Source organism: Macaca fascicularis, chromosome X, assembly GCF_037993035.2.
Source record: "Macaca fascicularis isolate 582-1 chromosome X, T2T-MFA8v1.1".
Lineage (NCBI taxonomy): Eukaryota > Metazoa > Chordata > Mammalia > Primates > Cercopithecidae > Macaca > Macaca fascicularis.
The window spans coordinates 31,935,538-31,961,827 of NC_088395.1; the positions used below are offsets into that span (position 1 = coordinate 31,935,538).

At 33.9% G+C, this 26,290-nt stretch overlaps 1 protein-coding gene across 16 annotated transcripts in view; it reads right to left on the minus strand.

Annotated features, from left to right (window-relative positions):
* The window catches only part of DMD (dystrophin), a 2,153,717-nt gene that overhangs the window by 779,307 nt on the left and 1,348,120 nt on the right, over nucleotides 1-26,290 (minus strand). For all 16 annotated transcript variants that reach the window (XM_015443662.3, XM_065538825.1, XM_065538826.1 and 13 more), the window contains one exon: nucleotides 204-389. In XM_015443662.3, the coding sequence (XP_015299148.3) occupies nucleotides 204-389 (186 nt within the window). The remainder of the gene's footprint in view (nucleotides 1-203; nucleotides 390-26,290) is intronic.

Genomic DNA, 26,290 nt, shown 5'->3' on the forward strand with positions numbered 1-26,290 from the left:
AGCCCAATCTCTCTCCACCCGACCTCCTGTAATACTCCATTGCAGTGGTACCCGTGCCTATTGCGGTGATCCTGAATAAAGTCTTCCTTACCATGCTTTAACAAGTCATAATTTTTCTTTAGTAATGATACAGAATGAGAAAATTCAGTGATATTGCCATTTTTCTCAAAAAAGAAAAAATATTTAAAGCAACATGTCCCTACCTTAATGTCAAATGGTCCTTCTTGGTTTGGTTGGTTATAAATTTCCAACTGATTCCTAATAGGAGACAGCCACAGGAGCAGATGATTTAACTGCTCTTCAAGGTCTTCAAGCTTTTTTTCAAGCTGCCCAAGGTCTTTTATTTGAGCTTCAATTTCTCCTTGTTTCTCAGGTAAAGCTCTGGAAACCTGAAAGGAAAATACATTTTAAAAAGGTAAATAATTCTCAAGGCGTAAGCCAAAATGTTTAAAAATATATTTTCAAAAGTTATTTATCATGAAATGTTGCAGAATCTGACTGATTTTTGTTATTTTAGCAGATTAATATTGACTATTTACATATATGACATGTTGGTATTTAACCAATGTATTAGAAATTATTCATTAACAAGCTACAAAAATTCTTTGCTTTAAAGAAACTAATGCCGTTTTGGAATTGCAAAACACACACCTTACACAAATGCAAAGCCAACTGCAACTGATAAAGTAAAGAAGTACGTATTTCATTTATTCACTCAGTTACTAAATATACTGGTCTGTTGTGTATTATATGCCAGACACACTTCCTTTGTAGTTATAAAAATGAATAAGCCAAGTTATTCAGCATTAGTACCAGATATATAACACAGGTCTTCTAAATCCCAAATGAGTGATTTTTATTCAGTGCGCATCCTAAAATTAAAACCAAACCAACTATAATTTTGTTTGTATAGCAATCGTTTCTTCTACTATACTTGCTTCTAGCTTTCTTTTATGTCATGGAAGACTGTAAAAGGAAGTCCTTTTATGTACAAGGAAAATTGGTAAGTTATATGTTTTTGTGAGCTATAGTTTGTGAGTCCTAGTAAACAGAAGCAGGTGCTTGAGATGGGAAGTAAAAAGAACATTTGGATTAGAGTAGACTATAACAGAAAGATTATAGGTAATTTTTATTAAGAGATCAGTGTATGTCAAGCATCGTCCTTGGAAGTTTCACTTTTGTAGACTTCCTTAATGCATCCAACAATGCTATGATATAGATATTATTATGATCCCACTACCACACGTGGATGATGATGTTGGGGCTGAAAAATCATTAAATAGGTTAGGAAGCAGTATGACATGGTATTAAACATTGTGAGGTCTAGAGTTAGGCCACTTGGATTTCAATTCTTGTTCTAGTTCTTGCCTAACATTTTAGCCCAGTTTTCTCTAACTCTCAATGCCTCCTCTATAGACTGGGGACAATGATAACACCTACTTCATAGGATTACTGTTAGGACTCAATAAAGTCATCCCTGAACATACCTTAGAGCAATACTCTGCATGATAGTGAATGACAATAAAGTTATTAAATAGTAGTGATTATTGCTCAAGCTTACAAGTAAATAAAGAGCCAGGATAGGCTGGGCACTGTAGCTCATGCCTGTAACACCAGCACTTTGGGAGGCTGAGGCAGAAGAATTGCTTGAGCCCAGGAGTTTGAGATGAGCCTGGGCATCATAGCAACAACCCCATCTCTACAAAAAAAAAAAAAAAAAAAAAAAAAAAGGGCCAGAATAAACAAGAGTAAAGCTATTTTCTTCAGAATGTCAAGAGTTAAAACCAACAACCCAGAATAAAGAATTTAAACTTGTAATGATAGCTCTTTATGAGACTATTAATAATACCATTGTAATACAAAATATTATACTGCAATATGAATAAAATTTTATAATATACATCTGTTCCATAATAATATAATATTACAAATAATAATAGAGAAGATTTTAAAAATAAACTAGATAATATACTAGTGTGTCACATAATCAATGTCACATGCTTTGGAACAATTGTTTTAGATACTTTTTAAATAAGTACATTCTTTAATTGGATACAAGAGTTAGGAGATGAAAAAGAAAAAGTTGTGGAGAAAAAAATCAATGTATAGAAAAATGAATTTTAAACAAGATTGTATATGTAAACAATATGTACATTGAAACACTTTGTAAATGCATGCATATATGTTGTGAAAAATTCATGAGAATGTATAAGTAAAGGATTAACATCCAGCCTGGACTGTTGCAGGTCAGTCTGGGACTGACCCTAGGCTCCCACAGCACTGTTTCCTTGGAAACACTAACTTTAAGATGAATGGGAGATGCTCGGCCTGCCTTTGTTGTGTGGAACTGCACCTCATTGCGGGAGCTGTCAGTTGGAATACAGTCCTTGGATCCACGTGACTACAATGGTGTAAAAGATTGATGGGAAATACAGGTGGTGGCTCCTGTTGAAGGTAACCTGCACACATCTTGTCTCTCATTCCTGGCAGCCTTTCCCTGTGTGGGTGAGAGCTGGGCAAAAGAAGCACTGTGTTTCAGGTAGCACAGAATGTCCATGAATCATGAATTGAGATATTGTTCTCTTTGCTCGATTTGTGTTTTGTGAGTTCACATCCATAACTACACCCGTGGTGCTGAACTTTCCTGTGTGTGTGTGTGTGATTTAGGTGATGTTACAAATATAATCCTACGTCTGTAACACATGATCTAATAATGTCCTCAACTTATTTTTCAAGAATTTTAAAGGAGGTAACTAAACATTTTATTTTTATTGGATCATTTTCTACTCACAAGTAGACGTAAAAAGCGTTTTACAGCTTCAACTAACAACCTCTAAAAGCCTCTAGACTCTGAAGCTACTGAGATAATAGCCATCATATTTTCCTAAACTCTCTAAAACTGAGGGATGAACTCCTTTTTATCTATCATGAAATTGTTCACGTTTCATTTAGGCTTCATATATAAGCACAGAAATCTGTGTAACGTTTAACTCAGATTGCTGGTTTCCTTATCATCCTCCCATACTATCCCTTCCTTGTAATAGAGGTAAAACAATTCCTGACAAACAAAAACAAAAACAAAAACAAAAACAAAAAAACCAGTGTAATGGGTCAGATTTGACTAATATCTGGAATACTGAAATGATAGCTTATCATGAGAAGAAATTTTCAGCTTAATTATGATGTTGCTTTAGGTTTATCCTCTCAGACCTTGTCTTTCCCATCATCATAACATTTACCTCATGCTATTTAACTTTTTATTTACATCGATCCTTCTCACTGACCTTTGATTTCTGAGTCAAACAAGCTCTGTTCCTAAATATGATAGACCTTCAACAAAAGTTTGTTAAAAGCAATTTCCAAATTCAGGATTATTATTTTTTCAATGTAAGAAGCAGTATATGTCTATAGTAGTCAACCACACAAAAAAAGTAAATTGTATCCTCAAGTTAAACAACTTTAATTAACAGACAAAAATATCACTAAACTGGACTATATAAAAAATCAAAAGCTTCTGCATGACCAAAAAAGCCATAGGCAGAATCAAAAACAAATGAACAATTATGAAAAATAAATGTTTGTGACTCATATCTAAGTTAAGGGACTAATTTTCTGAACACATAAAAGAGCTTCTGCAAGTTAATATGAAAAAGGCCAACAATTCAAAAGAAAATTGGACAAAAGATAAGGACAGTTCACAGAAAAGAAAATACAAAGGATTTTAAATGCATGAACAGAAGCTTAGCCTTGGTAATAATGAGAGAAATGAAAATTAGAGCTTCATCTATTGCACTGGCAAAAATTCAAGTCTGCAAATACACTATGCTGCCAAGGCTATGGGAAAATGCAGACTCTTCTACACGGCTGATGGGAAGCATACATTTGTGTACCTCTTGTGGAAGGTAGTTTGGCCATATCTATGAAAAGCATGTAACCTTTGACCCGGAAATTTTATTCCCAGGAATTTATTTTGTAGATTTGTTTCTAGAATTAAGGTCAGTGCTTGGTGAGGGTAGAGCAGATGATGGGTAGGCTGAGATATTTTTAACTGTACCTTTTATATTTTGAACAGTGTAAATGCATTACTGTATTAGTCTGCTCTCATACTACAAATAGAGACATATCTGAGACTGGGTGATTTATAAAGGAAAGAGGTTTAATGGATTCATAGTTCTATATGGTAGGGGAGGCCTCACAATCATGACAGAAGGCAAAGGAGAAGCAAAAACACATTTACATGGCAGCAGGGAAGAGAGATTGCTCAGGGGAACTCCCATTTATAAAACTATCGGATCTTGTGAAACTTATTGATTATCAGGAGAACAGTATGGGGGATCCTTATCCATGATTCAATTATCTCCACCTGGCCCCACCCTTGACATGTAGGAATTATTACAATTCAAGGTGAAATTTGGGGGGGGACACAGCCAAACCATGTCAATTACTTTTGTAAAACATTATTTAATAAGGAAAACTACTGTACTAGCTCATCTTCCTACCACAAAATGTTGTTGAGAAATTACACTTTGCATATTTTAATAATGAATCATTATTATTCTGGTATAACATATCTAATGCCATCAGTGAAAAATGCTCTCAATAGTTTTCTTTGGCAATATCTCTTAATGGTTGGGTGGAAATCAAGTACTTTTAACACATAATCTTTTGTGCTCTTCTCCACTTTAAAACAGTTTCTAGGAATTGAGAGTATTCCAAACAGTTCATGGAAAAATATAACAGGTATAAGTAATGTATAACATGGGAAAAGAGTAAGGTTTGTATCAGATTCTATGTGTTTTAAATTAATTTACTTTTATATTTACTATTTTGCATTCACATCGAAGTATAGACACAAAAACTTGACCAGTAAAATACATCATTTTTCTAATAATCCTTTTAAGTATTATAAAACCATGCTCTTCATACAACATGTTCCCTGTGGTGAAATAAAACAATTAAACACGTTCAATTCTCTTACGGGTTAATTTAGTATCTAAGCAAATCTTGACCTAATTTCACACAAGATTATTTTCCTTATTCTTTCAATTTCTGAATGTTAATTTCAAATGTATAGAAGTTTTAATATCAAGATAAACAAAAGTGTCTGTTTTAGAAATAAACATATTAAGATGGATTTCATAACACAAAAAAATTTAGAAAAATTAAAGTGTTAAGCATAAAAATAGGAAGAAGAACTGGAATAAAATATTGGTGTGGGGAAGCCCTTTAGAAGAAAAAAAGAATTTAAAAAAGATTGAATATAGCATGTATATTGTTCATCTATAAATTAAAGCCAATAATCAAAATGTAAACAAATGACAACTGGAAATATTTGCAGCATATATTAGACACAGAGTAATAATTTCAGTACATAAAAAATATTTTAATGAATAAAAAAGGAAAAATCTACTGGAAAACTGGATAAAGAACATAAAAAGAAATTGACAAAAAATATAAACAGCCAATAAACAAGAAAAAATCCAAACAGTTAGTAATCAGTGAAATGCAAATGAAAACAGCAATGATATACTATTATTTATCTATTAGATTAGTTTCTGTAAAAGGTATTTGTCAAAGTTCTGGAAAACAAGCAATTTTATGATCTTCATTGGAGCCCTAATTATTATACAGTCATTCACCACATTTCAATCAACAACAGACTGACTGTGATCCTATGAGCTTACAATGGAGCTGAAAAATTCCTATTACCTAGTGATGTCATAGTGCAATGAATTACTCTCATGTTTGTGGTGATGCTGGTGTAAGCAAACCTACTGCACTGCCAGTTGTATAAAAATATAGCACAGACAAGTATGTACGGTACACAATACTTGATAATGATAATAAATGACCGTTATTGGTTTATGCATTTATTATACTTTTAATTGTTATTTTAGAATGTACTTCTTCTACTTATTAAAAATAAGTTAACTGTAAAACAGCCTCCAGTTGGTCCTTCAGGAAGTAGTTCAAAAGAAGGCATTGTTATCATATGAGATAGTAGTTTCAGGAATGTTTCATTGCCCTTGAAGGCCTTCCAGTGGGGGACAGCGTGTGAAAGTGGAAGACAGTGATATTGATGATCCTCACCCTTGTAGGCCTAGGCTCATGTGCGTGTTTGTGTTTTTACTTTATAACAGAAAAGCTTAAACAGCAAAGTATTAAAAATAAAAAAGCTGATACAATAAGGATATAAAAATATTTTTGTACAGATGTTCAATGTGTTTATGTTTTAAGCTAAGTGTTATCACAGAGTCAAAAACTTAAAAAAAGTTTATAACGTAAAAAAGTTACCATAAGCTAAGGTTAACTTATCATTAAAGAAAAAAAATGGGCCAGGTGGGGTGGCTCACACCTGTAATCCCAGCAATTTGGGAGACCGAGGCGGGTGGATTGCGAGGTCAGGAGATCGAGATCATCCTGGCTAACACAGTAAAACCCTGTCTCTACTAAAATTACAAAAAAAAAAGAAAGAAAGAAAAAGAAAAAAAATGTGTCTTCATAAATTTAGTGTAGCCTAAGTGTACAGTGTTTATAAACGGTATGGTACTGTATAATAATCTCTTAGATTTCACATTTGCTCACCAATACCACTCACTCACCGACTCACCCAGAGCAACTTTGAGTCCTGCAAGCTCCATTCATGTTAAGTGCCGTATGCATCTGTACTAATTTTTATCATGTGTATACTGTATTTTTACTGTACCTTTTCTGTGTCTAGATACACAAATATTGTTGTGTGACAACTGACTACAGTATTCAGTAAAGTCACATGCAGTGCAGGTTTGTAGCCTAGGAGCAATATGCTATACCACATAGCCTGGGTGTGCAGTAGGCTATACCATCCATCTTTGTGTAAGTACACTCTATGATTGTACAATGACAAAATCACCTAATGACACATTTCTCAGAACATATCTCATTTGTTAAGCAATTCATGACTATATTTGTTGGTAGTAATTTGGTAATTCCGACCAAAAAGTAAAGCTTCTACCATGGAAACTACAAACACTACTGAGACATTGAAGAAAATGTAAACAAATAGAGGAATACACCTTCTTCATGAATTAGAAAGTCCAATACTGTAAAGATATCTGCCCTCTTCAAATAATCTATAAATTCAGTGCAATTCCAATCAAACTTGTAGCAACTATTTCTTAGTAGAAATTGACATGCCAATCCTAAGATTTATATGTAAGTGCAAAGGGCTAAGAATATCCAAGACAATTTTGAAGAATAACAAAGTTTAACAATGTTTGCCACCAGACATGAATATTTATTATAATTAAGCCTGTGTGGGATTGAAGTGAGAACAAATCATCTATATAACGTTACCTAATTTATACAATGGTGTCACATAAGTGGGAAAAGGATTATCTTTTCAGTAAATAGTACCAAGTTAACTGATTAGTCATTTGAAAAACATGAACCTTGACTGTCCACATCATACACAAAACATCAATTCTTGATTGTTTGTAGACCTCAATGTAAAAGGCAAAAAAAATGAAGTTTTCAAAAGAAAATATAGAAAAAAATCTCAACAATTTTAGGGTAACATTATTTCTTAAACAAGACATAAAAAGCACTAGCCATAAAGAAGATTGATAAATCCAACTCCATTTATCAAGAAAGATTGTTAAGAGAAAAAAATAAAGCAAAGTTTAGGTTGAAAAAAGATATTCGCAATGCATAGAACTGACAAAGGACTTGTATCCAACTTCTATATCAGTAAGAAAAAGAAAACTATTATTTTTAACGGGCAAAAGATTTGCATAATGACTTCACATAAGAGGATATAAAGATGGCACTAATCACCAGGTGATTGCAAATTACAACACAATGAAATACCATTTCACATTTACCTAAATGGTTAAAAGGATAAAGGTTGAAAATACATACTCTTGATGAATATGTGGATCAACTAGACATCTTATATACTGCTGGTGAAAATGAATCGAAATGACCACATTGAAAAGCTGTTTTTTGGTTATTCCAAAGCCAAATGTACTCATCTTATGACCCAGCCATTCTACTTCCATGTATATTAAAAATAAATATATGCACATAATAGCCCCATAATAGACACAACCCAATGTCCATTGATTAGGAGAATGGATAAACCGTGGCATATTCACACAATAGAATATCATACACAGAAAAACTAAACTAACTATGGCACAGGCAATAGCATAGAATAATATCACAAAAATAATGTTGAGCATGACATGTCAAATACGAGGGCATATACTAGATGATTCTGTTTACAGTAATTTCAAAGAGAGTCAAAACTAATCTAGGTGTTAGAAGTCAAAAGAGTGCTTACCTTGGGAGAGGGTGGTGGCAGGGGAGAGGTTAATAACTGGGAGGGAACATGAGAGGGGCTCCTGAGGTAATGTTCTAATTCTTGATCTCGGTGGTAGTAACATGGATACATTAAGTTTCTTTTTTTTTTTTAAATCCCTGAATTTCTATTCTTATAATTTGTGTACTTTTCTATGTGTCTTTATACTTCTGTTTAGAAAATTTCATAAAACTACTTTAAAAGTCTTCATTACCTTCAACTCCAAAATTCTACTTCTATGAATTTTCCTAGGGGACTATCAGAGATAAACACAGAGGCCTATGACAAGAATGTTCGATTATGTTACTCTAGTGAAAGAGTGAAACGAAATCTCCCCAAATAGAACTGCATTTATATAATGAAATATGTTGCATCTATTAAAATAAATATCATGAAAAACATCCTGTTACATTGAAAAATATTCATGACATATTAAAAATATAATAAAAATAAATTATGGTTTTGATTTTCCATACATATTTTACATATCAGTATTGACACACAGCAAAGGACCTGAATAGATATTTCTCTAAAGCAAACATACAAATGGCTAACAAGCATATGAAAAAAAAATGATGATCATCCCTAATCAGCAGGGAAATGCAAACCAAAGCCACAATAAGATATCATCTTATACCTGTTAGAATGACTATTATCAAAAAGACAAAAGATAAGTGTTGGCAAGGATGTGGAGAAAAGAAAACCCTTGTACAATGTTGATGGGAATGTAAATTAGTATAATTATTGTGGAAAACAGTATGGAAGATCCACAAAACATTAAAAATAGAACTACCATATGATTTAGCAATCTTATCTCTAGGCATATATCCAAAAGAATTGAAATCAGTATTTTTAAGAGATATCTGCCCTCTCATGTTTACTGCAGCACTGTTTGCAATAGCCAATATATGGAATCAACCTGAATGTCCATCAATAAATGAATGGTTAAAGAAATTGTGGCATATAAACACAATGGAATTCTATTCAGCCTTAGGAAAGAAATAAATCCTGTCATTTGCAACAACATGAATTGAACTGGAAGACATGATGTCAAGTGAAATAAGCTAGGCACAGAAAGGCAAATACTGCATGATTTCACTTACATGTGAAATCTTAAAAAGTCAAACTTAGAGAAACAGAGAAAAATGGTGGTTACTAGATCCTAGGGGGTGGGGTGATTGGGGAGATATTGATGAAAAGATACACAATTTCAGTTAGACAGGAGGAATAAATCCTAGTGATCTATTGTAACTCATGGTGACTACTGTTAGTAACAATAACGTATATGTGGAAATTACTAAAAGTAGATTTTAAGTGTTCTTACCACAAACAATAAGTATGTAAGGTAATGAATATGTTCTATAGCTTGATTTAGTCATTCCACAATGTTTATTTCACAATATCGCGTTTATATCGTGACAATAATACAATTTTTATTTGTCAATCTTTCAGAAAATTTAAAAATTTACACATAGATTTTCATATTTGTGAATGTGAATGAAATATATGCACACTTTATTAACCTTTAGAGGAGTATTACAAATTATACATGACATGATTTTAATTTAATTTTTAATATTTTTGGTCCTTTTTCAAAGTTACCACACAGACAGAATATTATTTTATGTGTTTTATACATTAAATAGAAATAAATAATAAGTAGTACTGGTTGGGTGGCTATTCCTCTGAAATATTAGCCATGATAAAATTACTATTATAACTTAGGTTTGTAACATATTTCAGGTACTTTATGATGGATTTTACTTATATTCACTTTCTTATTCTACCCATGATCCTATGAAGTACATAACATTTTCTAAAATTATCAAGTGAGGATATTAAGGATCAACGATATAAATAAAATTCATAAGGTTACTAGTAAGTAACAAAGATGGCACTAAATATCCAGGTTTTACTGACTTCATATTCTACTCTTTCCTTCCCTCTTCCCTCTCAAAACTTACTTTCCGGTATCTTTCAAAAGTGATATCATTTGATAAATGCATCTATTTAAACTTACGCTTTTCAAAAGTTATTTGCGTGAGTACAATCTATACCCTTAATACTTATCACTAAAGCAATATACATTTAGAAGTCAACTTCAATAAGAAATAATATAAATGAAATGCATGCAAGTAAACATATTTTGAAAATGAATACTAATATGAATATTTTGAAAATTAAAACATTACTGTTTGACATTTGTTAATTTAATAGGGACTATAAGAAGAGTTAGATTGCTTATCAAATGCATTTTTGGGTTATGTTTAATCCAAAATCATGTTTAAATGATCATGATATAATTGTGATAAGCATCTTCTCTATTTTGGCAGGCTTGTTATTTTATAATAGAAGCATAGATAACATAAGTTGTTATAAAGATTAAAAATAGTAATACAGAATTTCCAATTCAAATAAGTAACAATTTACATGATTTTTTTAGCATTTTTTCAAAAAATTTAATGTAAATGCTGAATTTGGAAACTTTTGTACTTAAAAATATGATAACTTGATTAAATTTTAACCTAATTTTAAAATCCTGTCTCATACAATTCCTAACTAAATACCAGATGAATGAAATGTTACATGTAAAAAATTGAACTGTAAAAGTAATGAAAATATGGGAGGCTATTCTTATAATTTTAATTAAAAGCCATAAAGTAATGATTTACATTCATAGCAGTATAAAATTTCTTTACATAAAAAATCAACTAAGCAAAAGAAAAAGGCAAAAATGATTCATCTTTTTGACAAACGCTCTTGAAATAAAAACATTCTCACAAACCCATAGAAAAAAAGACAAATACTCAATTAAAAAGGATAATGAGGAATAGACCATTTATGAAAGAACTATAACTGACCCATGTATAGGCCTATTAAAATTGTTTAACTTCACTAGGAAAATTCAAATAGGGAGGTGTAATATTGCACCTATTGATTTAACAAAGATTTAAAACACTATCTTGCACTGCAATACAATAGTCTCATATAACAGAAATTGTGTGGTGAATTAGGTTTTCTCATTACTGATAGCAAGCAAATAAATTGAAATATCTCTGGGAGTGGGGTTGGGTGTGGATGAGGCAGGTTTTTGTAGTTCATATCTAAAGTCTAAAACATTTTATTGCACTTAGGCCAGAGATTTTACTTTTAAAATTTCAAACAAAATTTCTGCAACGAATATATACTTCTTTTAAAAAAGAAAATCGCTATTTTAAATGCAGGTACACGTGTGCTTCTATAGAAATAGGTATATGTATGTAGTACCTAAAATGTGCCAAGCATATATATCTATCAACAACATCTAATAACAACTCCATAATACAGGTAGTGTTATCGTTCCCATTGTATGCATGCGACTTGTACAAGGTCAGATAGCTGTTAAATGATAACCAAGCTAGGATTTGAACCCAAGAAGTTAGGCTTTGAAGCCCATCCTGTTAACCACTATACTATTTTACCTCTCATTCCCTTTAGCTATATGACTTTGAGAAAATATACTATATGCGTGCAGTAGAAAGTTTGCTTTTTGTTTACAGCATTTCTCAAAATAAATTCCTTTAGGTACTGATTGGACCTTACTACAATTTCTTCATAACTTTGAAAGTAAGTGGGATGATAGAACCCTATTTTCCTTGCCACTATCAAATTCAGTTTTCAAAATTGCCATTCATTGATTCTCTTGCTTAAAATTGTATGACTGATTTCCAATAGCCTCCAACTTCTTCAGCCTGCCTTTATTAAAAAAAAACCAGATCACTTCTTTTGGTCTGTTCCTCTGACATTGTGTACTCTGCCATTAAAATGTCTTCTTTTCCCTCAATAAAATATCTCTCTTCCTTATCGACACGTATAAAACTCTTCCCAGTCTTTCACATTTTTGCAATAAAAGTGCCACCTCCTCAGAGAAAATTGTCTGATCCCTCTGGAAGGAAATAATGATTCTATCTAATAAACTCTACCATTTATTACCTGGGCTACTTCATTAGACAGTCAGTTATTACTTTTTTCTTTATTTTACTATTCTCTTCCAACTTATGTCTTCTTTCTTGTCTCTCCCCAAAAGCTAGAATACTCACACATACACACAGCCACAATTGAATTTTACATCTTTATATACCATTAGTAACTTTTCTTACGTGATATAGCATTTGTTAAATGAACAATCATACAAAACAATCAATCATTTGCTAATAAAACAGAAAAGAGAAGGTAAATCTCTTGAAAACGCTTATGTTCTTATACACGACATTTCTAACTCTGTTTCTCATTTTAGTCTATGTGTGAATATCCAAGTTCATTAGCACAGTCAGAACAGGTGTTACTTGGCAGCTGGGCTAGTGAAATTTGATTTGAGGAACACAGAGTAGAAGAGGGTAGAATCTGGTCAATCAAGAGGACTAAGGAATAAAATTCTTGGTATGTTTTCTGTCAGTGACCTTGATGTCATGGATTCTGGGGCTGGAGACAGGACTAGGTATTAATTAATTGCAGCATTCGTGGTAATATCCATGGAATTAATTCAATGAATATTTACCTAGTAGCTATTTTGTTACAACTGCTGCCCTATATTGCTTCTGTAGTTGATTGCAGTTGACCATTGTATGGCTACATATAAGTCTCTAATGTCAATATCCCTCTACGTTGAAAATAGCTAAATAACAGCACACTCTGAATGCATTTTAAGCAAATACTCTCTTGCCCACAACCAAAAAAACCTCCCCCAAATTAGTAATACCAATTAAATAATTCATGTAAACCATTATCTTCTTTTGGATAAAATGCATGTAGTATGAAATATTTGGAGAGTTCATTTTTGCCTCACTCGTATTTTACCAACAATACATTAAAGTCACTGGAGAACCAGACTTAGCAAAGATATATTCCCACGCACAATACTCGATTATTTTTACAACTGGTCTCATGGTAAAATATCCCTCACTAGGAGGTCGTTTCTTTTCTCTCCCTCTGGAAATTTAATAAAATAATAATGAATATATGACTGAAAAATACATTGTGGTTACATGTCACCAGATATTTTAAAACTATAAATCCATATACAATGTAAAAGTGACTAATTACAAATCATTTTTATGACAGTTAGCCCCCAGTGGCATAGCTTTTAGAATATTGCTTTAGAAGTAAGTGGATTTCCTTTTCAAAGTATGTGGATTTTACTTACGATGTTTATAGATCTATATTTCCTACATTGTTTTCACTTTTAAGTATATAATAACAGTGAAGTCCCCTGTATCAAATCACAGTGTATGTTAGTTTTATTGCATAACCACTTCATTACCACATGTGGATTTTGTTATTTTTCTTAAGACCTCAAACATAATACATTATGGGGTAAATGAACATTTCTAGCAAGATTTCAAAGTCAGTAAAATTTGATATACAATAAATAGGTTTGCAGTCCTTGGAGAACTCTGCCCTTATTACTACACTAAAATCATATTGACTTTTCAATAAACTTTGGTGTTCATGAGCAGCATTCTTATTCATTAATTTATTTGTTTGCAGTATAAGCAACTAACTCCATGGTCAGAGAATATTTAATAATATACATGAGTACATGGATAATATTTTTTGACTGTTCACCTTGATCTAAACCTACCCTAAAATTAGGTAACAAGCCCTTTAATGGCTCCTGGAGGCATTAGACAAACAGGTGAATAGGTGACATTGATTTGCTCAAACCTCAATAGTTCTCATTTATCTTCTAAAATGGATTTTATAGACAAATAGACACATAGAAGTGAATAGGTGACATTGATTTGCTCAAACCTCAATAGTTCTCATTAATCTTCTAAAATGGGTTTTATAGGGATTTATATCCATCTAACTATCCACCTACTCACACACTCTTCACTACATAATGTGATTTTGGTCACATACTGTTTAAACCCTGAGGACAATAAAATTCAAAGAAGTTAAAATGTAATTTAATCTCTCTCTCTCTCTCATACACACACACACACACACACACACACACACACACACACAGGCCACAGAATATGTTGTTACAAATTAACCCCGTATTTTTCTCCCTCTCTCCCTCCCAGCCGTACTCTAAACAAAGGCTCTACAAAGTACCACTAAACAAGGGCTACTTTATTCTCACACTCTCCCATCAGAAATCTTTGATCTTGTTCGCTTGAAGGACCTTAGCAGCAGCCTGGCTGATATAGAAAAATGTCCCTTGGATTTGTAGGAGATATCATTTTTAATATTTTTGTTTGTTTTGTTCATTTGTTTGATAAAAACTCAAGGAAAACTAAGTCATGATCTATACAATTTTACCCAAGCAACAAGAACCATAACAAATAACAATACCTTGATATTTATTTAGGCCCTGAGGTGTCTGTTAAAATTTGGTTTCTTAATAGAATTAAAAAAAAAAAACACTCTTCTTCATTTTACTTTTATATAGATCACTGTACTCCAGAATACAGACTTCAGGGGGAGAAAAAAGGGAAAACTATACCACATGATCACGTATCCTCAAATTCAGAAGTTTCATTTGAGAAACAATTTAGCTGGGGATAGTGGGATAGTGGTGCATGCCTATAATCCTAGCACTCTGGGAGGCCGAGGAAGGAGGATTGCTTGAGCCCAGGAGTTGGAGACCAGCCTGGACGGCAACATAGTGAGACTGTCTTAAAAAAAAAAAAAAAAAAAAAAAAGGAGAAGAAGAAGAAAGAAAGAAAGAAAAAAGAAAAACAATTTATCAAAATATAACTTTAAATTTAAATTTATTAAACTTAAATAAAATTTAAATATCAGTTCCTTAGTTGCACTTACCACATCTCCAATGCTCAAAACCCACATGTATTAGACAGGGCAGAGAAAGACCATACTCATTACAAAAAAGTTATCTTGAACAGTGTTACAAGCCATACTACACTATTTGCTTATGCATCTAAAAAACTTGCCAATCTTCATGTTTTTTTAAAAGCATAGCATTTTAGAAAATAACTAATCAGTGGTGTTCAAATATATATACCAATTTGACAGTTTTGATAATATGACCATGAATTGCTGCTTTTAATTTCAATATTTTCTGTCTAGAAAGCTTGTTTTTCTCTAAAACTCATTCTCTAAAAAACAAAACAAAACACAAAAAGAAAACCACCACACTGAAAAGAAATCCTATTCCTTTGCCTTCGTCTGAATGGAATCATTATATTGTCATGTTTAAACATATAAATATTAAAAAATATTTTCTATCAAATGGCATGACCTGCATAACTCACATTTATCTTTTCTATGTGTAATATTCATATTGTTGCAATTTGATGCACTATTGTTATTTATACTATGAAGCAAATGCATATTGCTTATCCACTCAATGAAACATGGCTAACAAAGAAGAAATCAATGTCCCTGGGACTTTTAATCTTACTGACAAGTAAAATAATAATATCATATAGAATTGCTACTCCTGGAAATGGTGATGCTTAGGAAGGCTTTGAACACAACATTGGGAAGAGTTGGCATTGGCATATGTTAACTTGTAGCTTTACTAGTTGTGCAACAGTATGAGGAAAGTGAACACGAGTCAAAGATGGGTTGATCTCTTTCTGCTAGCCAGAAGAGAAGAGAGCAAAGAAAAAAAGAGAATATGGCTATCAATTTGAAAAAGAAAAATACTTGATTTCTTTGGAAACAATAAAAAAATCAGGGCAAAAGTCAGGCGTCAAAATAGTTATATATTCTGCCAAGATTGTTGCCATAACCCCATTTCAACAGGAGACTTGGGCAGAGGGCAGCAAACTGTGGCTTATTGATCACATTCAGCCACCACGTCTTTGTACAGTTGGAGAACTAAGAATTAACACTTTAAGAAATTGAAAATAGTTAATAAGTGGGTGATACATGAATATTATATGAAATTCAACTTTGTGTCCCCAAATAAAGTGTCATGGGACACAGCCATGCCCATTATGTGTTGTTATGTATTATGGCTGCTTTTGATATATAATAGCGGTGTTGAGTAGTCGTGGCAGAAACCTATTGGCCTGCAAAGCCTAAAATATTTACCATCTGGACCTTTATAGAAAGTTTGCTGACCTCTGCTGTAGGTGTTCAGGGAGTTGTGGCCCAACCTCCAGTCCATCTAAGTCTTGGCCCAGCCTGTATTTCAGAGCTGCTTTAACGGGTGAGTTGTTGAGGGCAGTACAGGGCTTCAATATGAGAAATAAACAGACTTTTAAATGTAGTATCCATTAATTTACCCATATTGGAAAATGGACAAGGCAGCACCCTTCAGTGGAAATTTTTAAAAATCCACAACCCTCCTGGCCTGTTTTTGAGGCACTTTGTAGCCAGTATGTACAAATGTCTGATTTAGCTGGGCCATCCATCTGGGACCAGCTAGCTGAAGCTTGCAATCGCAGTTAGCTGAAATTTGAAACTTGAATATTTCAAGTGGTAGACGTTTAGCAATAACGAATTATCTACCTCATTATTTTATATCTTTTTAATTTGCATTCCAAGAAGTTGTGCATTTCCAAAAACAGTGAAAGAAAATAAAACTAAAATTTAAAAAATGGAAATGATATGTCAACATAAAAGCCAGAAAAAAATAAATTTTAAAAATACTGTTATTATACCCTGTAAATTACATGTAGCCCTGATGGGCATAGAACTTCACTGGTTAATATGGTAGCCACTAACCATATGTAGCTATTGAGCACCCAGAATGTGCCTATTTGGAATAGATGAATGCTGTAAAATACATATTGGATTCCAAAGGCATAGTACTGAAAAAAAAAAAAGAATACAAAATATTTTAATTCATTCAGGCATCACTTAATGACAGAAATATATTCTAAGAAATGTGTCGTTAGGTGATTTTATCCTTATGCAAACATCATAGTGTAGTACCTACATAAACCTAGGTGGTATAGCCTACTACACACCTAGGCTATATGGTATAGCCTAATGCTCCCGGGCTGCAAACTTGTGCAGCATGTGATTGTACTGAATACTACAGGAAATTCTAACATAGTGGCAAGTACTCATGTATCTAAACATACCTAAACATAGAAAAGGGTATGGTAAATCGAATGTATTATAATCCTATTAGATCACCAATGTATATATAGTTTATCATGGATCAAAACGTCATTACACATGGCATGACTATATTTTTATACTGATTGCAATGTCAAAATGATACAATTTTAGATACACTGGGTTAAATAAAACATAACCAAATAAATTTCACCTGTTTATTTTTACTATTTTAATATGGCCATTAAGATTAAAATAACATATGTGGCTCACACTATGCTCTGTAATAATGCAATAGCAGCATTTATTCTATAGTAGGAATAGCAGAAAAATATTACATGAAAGATCATCCATATATGTCAAAAGTCACGTGACTTTTAGTGTATCTTCTAAGTTGATTATTTTTATAAAAGAGGTAAAGAGGTTTTCTTACTAACATCAAACTTTCTTGCCCCCACTAAACAAATGCTGAAGAAATATTTTAAGCAAGTGTTATGAAGGAGCATCAAATATTAGCTTATCTTGAACAAGCTGTCCCCAGTGTGTTTCCTAGGCTTATTGAAATGAAGCAGCCTTATGTATGTTAATCCCATGTGGTTAATTTCTAACCTCCATGTTTAATTGATCTCTCATACTAGGGCCTCTAGCAACTGTCCTCCAACCAGGTTGTGCATGAAACCAGAACCCTACAAGTTTGTTTGAAGCACACTGCTTGCCCACCATTTTTGGCCCCCAGGCTGCATACCACACAACCCTATTTTTTCATTAACTTCTGGTCTGACAGGGAAGGTACTGAAAAAAGGAACAGCTGTACATGAATAATGTTACTGTCACACACAAAAATGGGAAAGGGAGGGAGGGAAAAGATGTGGCCTCCATTCTCAGGTCTCACACGAGTTTGCCTGGTGGTAGTTTCCCTTGCAGGAGGGATAGGCAGGGTAATCAAGCGGACGAAAGAGAGAGGCATGTGGCAAAAAAGGGAAGTGAGAGTTGGGGGATTGCACCAGTGCTGCATGCAGGGGAGGGGACAGTAACTAACAGAGGACTGGAAGTCAGGCAACCTGACTTCTAATACCACCTCTGCCACTACTTGTAGAATCCTGAGTATCCTTGGAACTGAAAAATGCAGACATTTGATTAGATTAACTCTGAGGTCCCTTCTAACTTGACTGTTCCATAAGCATTTTGTCTCTGGCAGGGAATAGAGGAGTATACACAGCCCTGAACGTGTCACTGAGTTTAAAGGAGACAAAGACTGTGTCTGCCTGACACCTGGATGCCTGTGAACACAAAAGATGTTCTCTGAGGGTTTATTGGGAGCCTGTGACACAGGCCTAAAATGTGGAAAATCCCATGACAACAGGATACCCTGTCACCCTAAGCAGATGTAAGCTTCATTTTCTTCACAGCAAGATAATGAGCAATATAATAGAGCCTAACAAAGCAATTTTGGATAAGGGCTTAACACAATCAACTGCTATGGTGTTCCAGCCATTTATTTACAGGATTAAAACGTCTTTCCTCCAAAGCCTGGATTCCTGCCAGATAACCTGTGTAATGGAACTAGTGCAATGACCTACACCAAATGGCTAACAATTCTGTCCAGCCCAACGGCTTTGCTAGTGGGGTTCATCTCTTGGCTCTGGCTAAGTATGCAGCTACATTCCTGATGATGTGGCAACATTTTAGGCTCTCGTTTCCAAGAGAGAACTGAGACACAGCTATTCTCAGGCCTTGGGAACCCCCACTTAGAGAAACAAGTTAGGAAAACGCAGAGGACCTTATGTCCCGGTGGAAATCCACAGAAGTTTTGGGGCATCTTTATAACGTTTGTCAACGAAAGGGAAAGGGACATTCCTTTGAAAGGCAAACACACAAGTTGCTGTGTTCCCAACTTATGCCTCCAAGGCTGTGTGAGTAGGAGATTCTTCTAAAGTCTACACATAGCTGTCCATTAGAGCATCTCTATTAGACAGACATTTTAATTTTTTCATTGTGATGACACTTTTTAAACAATAGATACTGTGACTTTGTAATGTTTGTACGAACTGAAGCTGGAATTAAAACTACACATTTGAAGCCCTGGTCTTTTTCATCACTTTTATATAAATTACTGAGAGTTCCAGATTGCAATTCATCTATATATTTTTACAGGTGAAGCATGAATTTAAAAAATTGTAAAAGCTGGTTTCACCCATTTAAAAAACTGTTGAATTGGTTAGTTGGTTAATGGTTAAAAGAAAAATTATTTAGTGCCCTTTATATGCCAGGCAGTATGATAGGCAAATTATCCCTCCCTTCCGTGAGCACTTATTCTGGAAGAAAAAAAATGTATTTAAACACAGAATTCAATTACCAAGTGATGAATACTCTAATAAAGACAGACACAATACACTACAAAGGCATGGAGTCTGGAGGGCCTCTGTCTCCTGGAGAAAGAATGGAGAGACAGGAGGCAGGAGAGAAGGATGATTTCACAGAGAATATCTCATTTGAATTTTGTGTTGATTAATGGTTAAACTATCAAAAGCTATTCTGGGCAGCCCATTAAAAGGTACTCTGTTGGCTCAAGCTTGACAGTGTGTGAGGAAGAAGAAAGCGATCTTATTACCAGGGTTGCCTTATAAAATACAGGTTACCATTTACATTTGGATTTTGTATAAGCAATTAATACTTTTCAGTGTTTTTTTTTTTTTTTGTAGTATTTGGGACATAGGCTTAGAATTCTGGATGTTTCATATTTTTATTTGCTAATTCTTGGGATCCTAGTTATGACTGGAATGTGGAAGAAAACAATAGCAGCTGAATACGATTTGAAGGGTTTTGTGTGCCATGACATGGAGTTTTGAACTTATTCTATAGGGATAAACACTTTTGAAAAGAGTTTATACAAAGTTGACTTTAGAAGGATTAGAGTGAAAGGGGGACTGGAAACCATTAAGTAGCCAAGCCCCAGTAAATGGCACGAACAGAGCTTATTCTGCTTTCCAAATATCTAATCTGCAGTAGATACTCAGTGGCTGGAATCACCCCTGACATGGCTGACATGTGACAGTTATTTCATTTGCACAGTGCCAATATCTCTATGCTTAGGAGATTCTCTAAAGCAGGGCATAATTTTCATTGGATTTCCCCTTTCCTGTTTCACTAACCCTATTCTTTTCTATTTATTATTTATTTATTTATTTATTTATTTATTTATTTAATTATTATTATACTTTAAGTTCTAGGGTACATGTGCATAATGTGCAGGTTTGTTACATATGTATACTTGTGCCATGTTGCTGTGCTGCACCCATCAACTCGTCAGCACCCATCAACTCGTCCTTTACATCAGGTATAACTCCCAATGCAATCCCTCCCCCCTCCCCCCTCCCCATGATGGGCCCCGGTGTGTGATGTTCCCCTTCCCGAGTCCAAGTGATCTCATTGTTCAGTTCCCACCTATGAGTGAGAACATGTGGTGTTTGGTTTTCTGTTCTTGTGATAGTTTGCTAAGAATGATGGTTTCCAGCTGCATCCATGTCCCTACAAAGGACACAAACTCATCCTTTTTGATGGCTGCATAGTATTCCATGGTGTATATGTGCCACATTTTCTTAATCCAATCTGTCACTGATGGACATTTGGGTTGATTCCAAGTCTTTGCTATTGTGAATAGTGCTGCAATAAACATACGTGTGCATATGTCTTTATAGCAGCATGATTCAGGAAACAACAGGTGCTGGAGAGGATGTGGAGAAATAGGAACACTTTTACACTGTTGGTGGGATTGTAAACTAGTTCAACCATTATGGAAAACAGTATGGCGATTCCTCAAGGATCTAGAACTAGATGTACCATATGACCCAGCCATCCCATTACTGGGTATATACCTATTCTTTAACTCTTACATTTGAGGATGAACTTCTCTGCTTCCAATATCTTGTCTTACATTCTGTTCTTGAGTGTATTTAAACTAACACTTTATCCTTTTCCATTTCTTCCAAAAAGTAAAGATAAAAGGTCCTTGATTTATTTGCAAGCTACTTCTTTTCCTGATAAAGTTTGGGTGATCCCCAGCATCAGGGTTTAGTATGACTAAAAGAAAAATATTTATTAGTTATTGCACAAGATAACTTGAATGATCTTAAATTTTACAGTTCATATGTGAAAGAAACTTGGTAGGATCTTCCTAAATTGGACAATAAATTGTAATAATTTATGTGACATCACCAATAATATGTTGAAAATGTAAAAGAAACTTTTCTAAACTATCAATTATAGAAGTCAAATTTTAATTAACAATGCTGGAGGAAAGAGTAAATTATCTTTTGATTCTCTCACATGAAGAGGTGCTAAAAGAGGATGCATCCAGAAAGATAGGAAAAAGTATTTCAGACACAGTATATTCTAGTATTGCAGAGAAAGTTTATTATTAAGAAAACATTCTGCTTATTTTTTCAGTTTTACGATGTATGTAGTACCTGTCATCTTTTAAAAAATGTATAATTTGGTATTTCCTTTCTTTATATAATCATGTTCATACCTAATTTTATATTTGTCCTGTTATATTCTTTGACTTAAAGAAAACTGCCAAATTAGAATGTGCTTCAAGTTTCACAAAACCAGATATATCTCTGCTTAGTCTTTTACCTTTATTGAGTATAGAAAACCATTTCATTCAGTATCCTAAAATAACTAATTTGGTATAGGCATTGCAAAATGAATGTTTTTCTTTTCTTTTACTTTGAAGACTCCATTATTTCTCACAGATGCAAAAACAAAAAAAAGACAAAAATAAAATATGATTTTATCTGATTTATAACTGGTACATTAAAAGTAGTTCAGTTTTTGATTTAAAATGTAAAAATAATTAGCCAAATTTCTGATAGAACCACATTTTAAAATTTCTTTTCTTGAGGAATGATGGTTTGAGTAATTCCTTAGGGTTTTATCCTTTACCTGCTGCCATTAAATTGTCACAATTAATCATCATGCAACAGGTTGTAACATGTAAAGTGACAATTTAGAGGCTGATACAGAAGAATAGAGAATAACAGGGGTTTAATTTTTATGCATCATTTCTTCAGGAAAACACATCATGAGGGGAAATAGCTTTGAATAAGTTCAGTGAAGGTTGCCATTTAGTTAATTAACTTAACCATTTTCATTAGCAGACTCAATATTGACTTTAGAATACTGTCTGCTTAATTTCTTTCAAACAATGAATATGTATGAAACACTGTCAAAGGTAAAGTGAAAACGAAGACAATATAGGTAAAACGTAAGAATTATTAAAATATATCAGAAAAGTTTGTGGAATACATTTATAAACTTATATTCAATTGCAGTGCTCTCCTCCAAACTTTTAAGATATGACCTTGGCATAGGCATATTATTTCAGCTGCTTAGCACAGGATTTGTAATAATCTCAATTTCATAAGAAAATGCATTTCTAAATTGGTTGGAGAAGGCTAAAACAATGCATAAATCCAATACACTGAATATAATTTTCTGCTTCAACTGACAATCTAGTCTTTTGAAAAACAGGCTTTTTTTTTTTTTTTTAACTGTTTTTGGCCGTATTCATTTTCTGTGTCTTCATATTAGAATAAACTAAGTCAGCAGATGTCAATTGATTTTTGGAGGGAGGAATCTCATTTGTAAGACTGAAAAAAAGTGAAGTCCATCATAACCAATTGATGAACAAATATGTGTGAAAATTGAAGAAAGTAATAACATAAAAACAAAGGGTAAATATCAATATAATTATTTAATATGACTGATTTTCAAACCTGAATTTGTTGTCTCTAGGAGTTAGAAGGTGGGAAGGCCAGCAAAATTATTTTTTATTAATTTAAAATATGACGATAAACATTCCATACAGCAAGTATTTATTTTCTTAACCATAATAGTCTTAACTAGAGCACACAGAAGAATCAATTTGGTAGGAGTTTTTGTTTTATTTTGTTTTAATATGTATATCCAAGCTCCATACCAAGGAATCTAATTCCATAAGTTTATAATGGAGTCATGATAGCTCAGCCTAATTTTTATAATTTGGAAACAGATGCTTAGATCCCAGTGGTACAAACATCCCTGCTAGAGTCCAAAAAAACTGCAGTGCCTATTAGTAGTAAGAAAATGAGACTGCTTTCTTTTTAACATTTTGTTCTCATTCTCAATCTACATTTACCTCAGATTTACTAAGTCTAAAACTCAAGTCAAGTGTAGTGTAGTAAAACAAATAAGTTAAGAGTTGGAAGGACTCGGTGTAACAGTGTGCTTTATGACTTAGGTGCTTTTGGATTTTAGTTTTAGGGGGTAACCACTTTAAGCCCATTTCTTCTTTTGTAGAACAGAGTTAATTGTCACAGTATCTATATTTCCTAGTTCCTCTTCCTGTTCTCCATGTGTAATTTTCTCCACAGTCTTCTTTTATTTGGCATCATTGATATGGTTTGGCTGTGTCTCCACCCAAATCTCACGTTGAATTCCCATGTGTTATGGGAGGGACCCAGTGGGAAGTAATTGAATCATGGGAGCAGGTCTTTCCTGTGCTGTTCTAGTGATTGTGAATAAGTTTCATGAGATCTGATGGTTTTGAAAAGCAGAGTTTCCCTCCAAAAGCTCTCTCTTTGACTGCTACCATTCACGTAAGATGTGCCTTGTTCCTCCTTGCCTTCTGCCATGATTGTGAGGCCTCCCCAGCCAAGCGGAACTGTAAGTCCATTAAACCTATTTCTTTTGTAAATTGCCCAGTCTCGGGTATGTCTTTATCAGCAGTGTGAAAATGGACTAATAAAGTAATTTGGTACCAGTAGAGTGGGGCACTGCTGAAAAGATATCCGAAAATGTGGAAGCGACTTTGGAAATGTTTAACATGCAGAGTCTGGTACAGTTTGGAGGGCTCAGAAGAAAGGAAAATGTGGGACAGTTTGGAACTTCCTAACCTCTTACTTCCAGCCTGGCCTTTCACATTCCCAGAGCAAGAAGTTTGTCCAAGTCCTTATTAACTGGGCCACTGGAAAAAAAAAATACATCTCAAACCAGTTTGTAGACCAGTCTCTACCTGCTATAATTCAACCCCTGCGTTGCCATCAGACTGAGTCTTCTAAAACAAAACTTAATTCTTAAAAATCAGTCCCTCCCCTGTGAGTGGATTGTCAGTATTTGTTGTATGTGCATGTAGGGAAAGGTTACCCTACCCTTGCTCTTCTAGAGATTCTGATATATTCTCCTATGGAGACAAACAAGGCAGAGCCAAAGCCTTCCTTTATGAACCATTTACTGGGGGAAAATAGTGTATTGAATCACTTTACTCCCTCATATGGACTAATGCTAGAAGCAGTTGAATCCACTGTCTTTAATGGGACAGAATTGTGCTCAAGGATCATTAACGACAACCACTGCCCTTACTCAGAGATAAGGATTTGAGCTCCCTTGGCATGGTGGCTAAAGGTTTTCAAACTCTTGCCCAAACATACCTTTTCAATTTCAAACACAATCACCGTACTCTATTCAGGAGTAATCCTACCATAATATTTTGTTTACAGTCTCTCAACCTATAATAATCTTTCCTCTTCTCTTGAGTACTGCAAATTCTACTTCAGAATAGAACAATGTCTACATGAGGGCCTTCTTTATCACTGTGGTCCAAGGCCATTTTGCTTCTACTATAGTTTTTTGAGAAAATAATTGTTTATCCTTGGGCAACTCCTGTATTAACCATTCTTTGTTGCAATTTCAACTTTCCACATAATTACCTTCCAAGCTATATTACAAGGCAAAGGAAGGATTATGAAGGGTTTATGATTACTCTCTCTTCCACTTCACTGCAATTTCTATTTTTTATTTAAAAACATTCTATTCCTTTATTATTTTGTAGTCTATAAGAATCATACAAAATCTTATTAATATGATACTATATTTTGGATATGCCCTCTATTATATTACTAACATTCACATAAATGTAAACATTTTTATTTCCATGATCCTAGTGATTTTTACTTTTTCTAATTTATTTATTTTTAAATTAACACATAAAATTGTATATATTTATTGTGTACAACATAATGTTTTGAAATATGCATACACTGTGGAATGGCTAAATTGAGATAATTAACATATGCATTACCTCCCATTCTTATCATTTTTTATGGTGAGAATGTTTAAAATGTATTCTCTTGGCCACTTGCAAGAATACAATACATTGCGATTAACTATAGTAATCTCTATTCCTTTTAAGTATCCACTTAGGCTGATATCATATACATAATAAATGTCCAATTATTTATGGAATGAATGAACCCAATGTTTTATTTCTTTAATGAATTAATTCATTCTGAAGACTAATACTTCTGTCAATCAACAACAACCAACCAACCAACTGCAAAGCCTTAGTATCAAATTGGTGATCATTAAGACGGGCAACCATAACTCCTGCTCTCCAAGGTTAATCTTTTTTTTTTTTTTTTTGAGACCGAGTCTCGCTCTGTCACCCAGGCTGGAGCGCAGTGGCCGGATCTCAGCTCACTGCAAGCTCCGCCTCCCGGGTTTACGCCATTCTCCTGCCTCAGCCTCCCGAGTAGCTGGGACTACAGGCGCCCGCCACCTCGCCCGGCTAGTTTTTTGTATTTTTTAGTAGAGACGGGGTTTCACCGTGTTAGCCAGGATGGTCTTGATCTCCTGACCTCGTGATCCGCCCGTCTCGGCCTCCCAAAGTGCTGGGATTACAGGCTTGAGCCACTGTGCCTGGCCAAGGTTAAGTCTTTAAATCTCTTTTGATATGCAAAGTTCAGTGAGAAGTGAACACCTTCCGTCACCTAGCAACATGCTGATCTTAAACAAGGTCAGTTAACCTTGCTGAACCTGGATTTCTTTTTCTGAGCAAAGAAAGACAAGATCCACCTCCTATAACTTCTGTGACTCAAATGAGCTAATGTA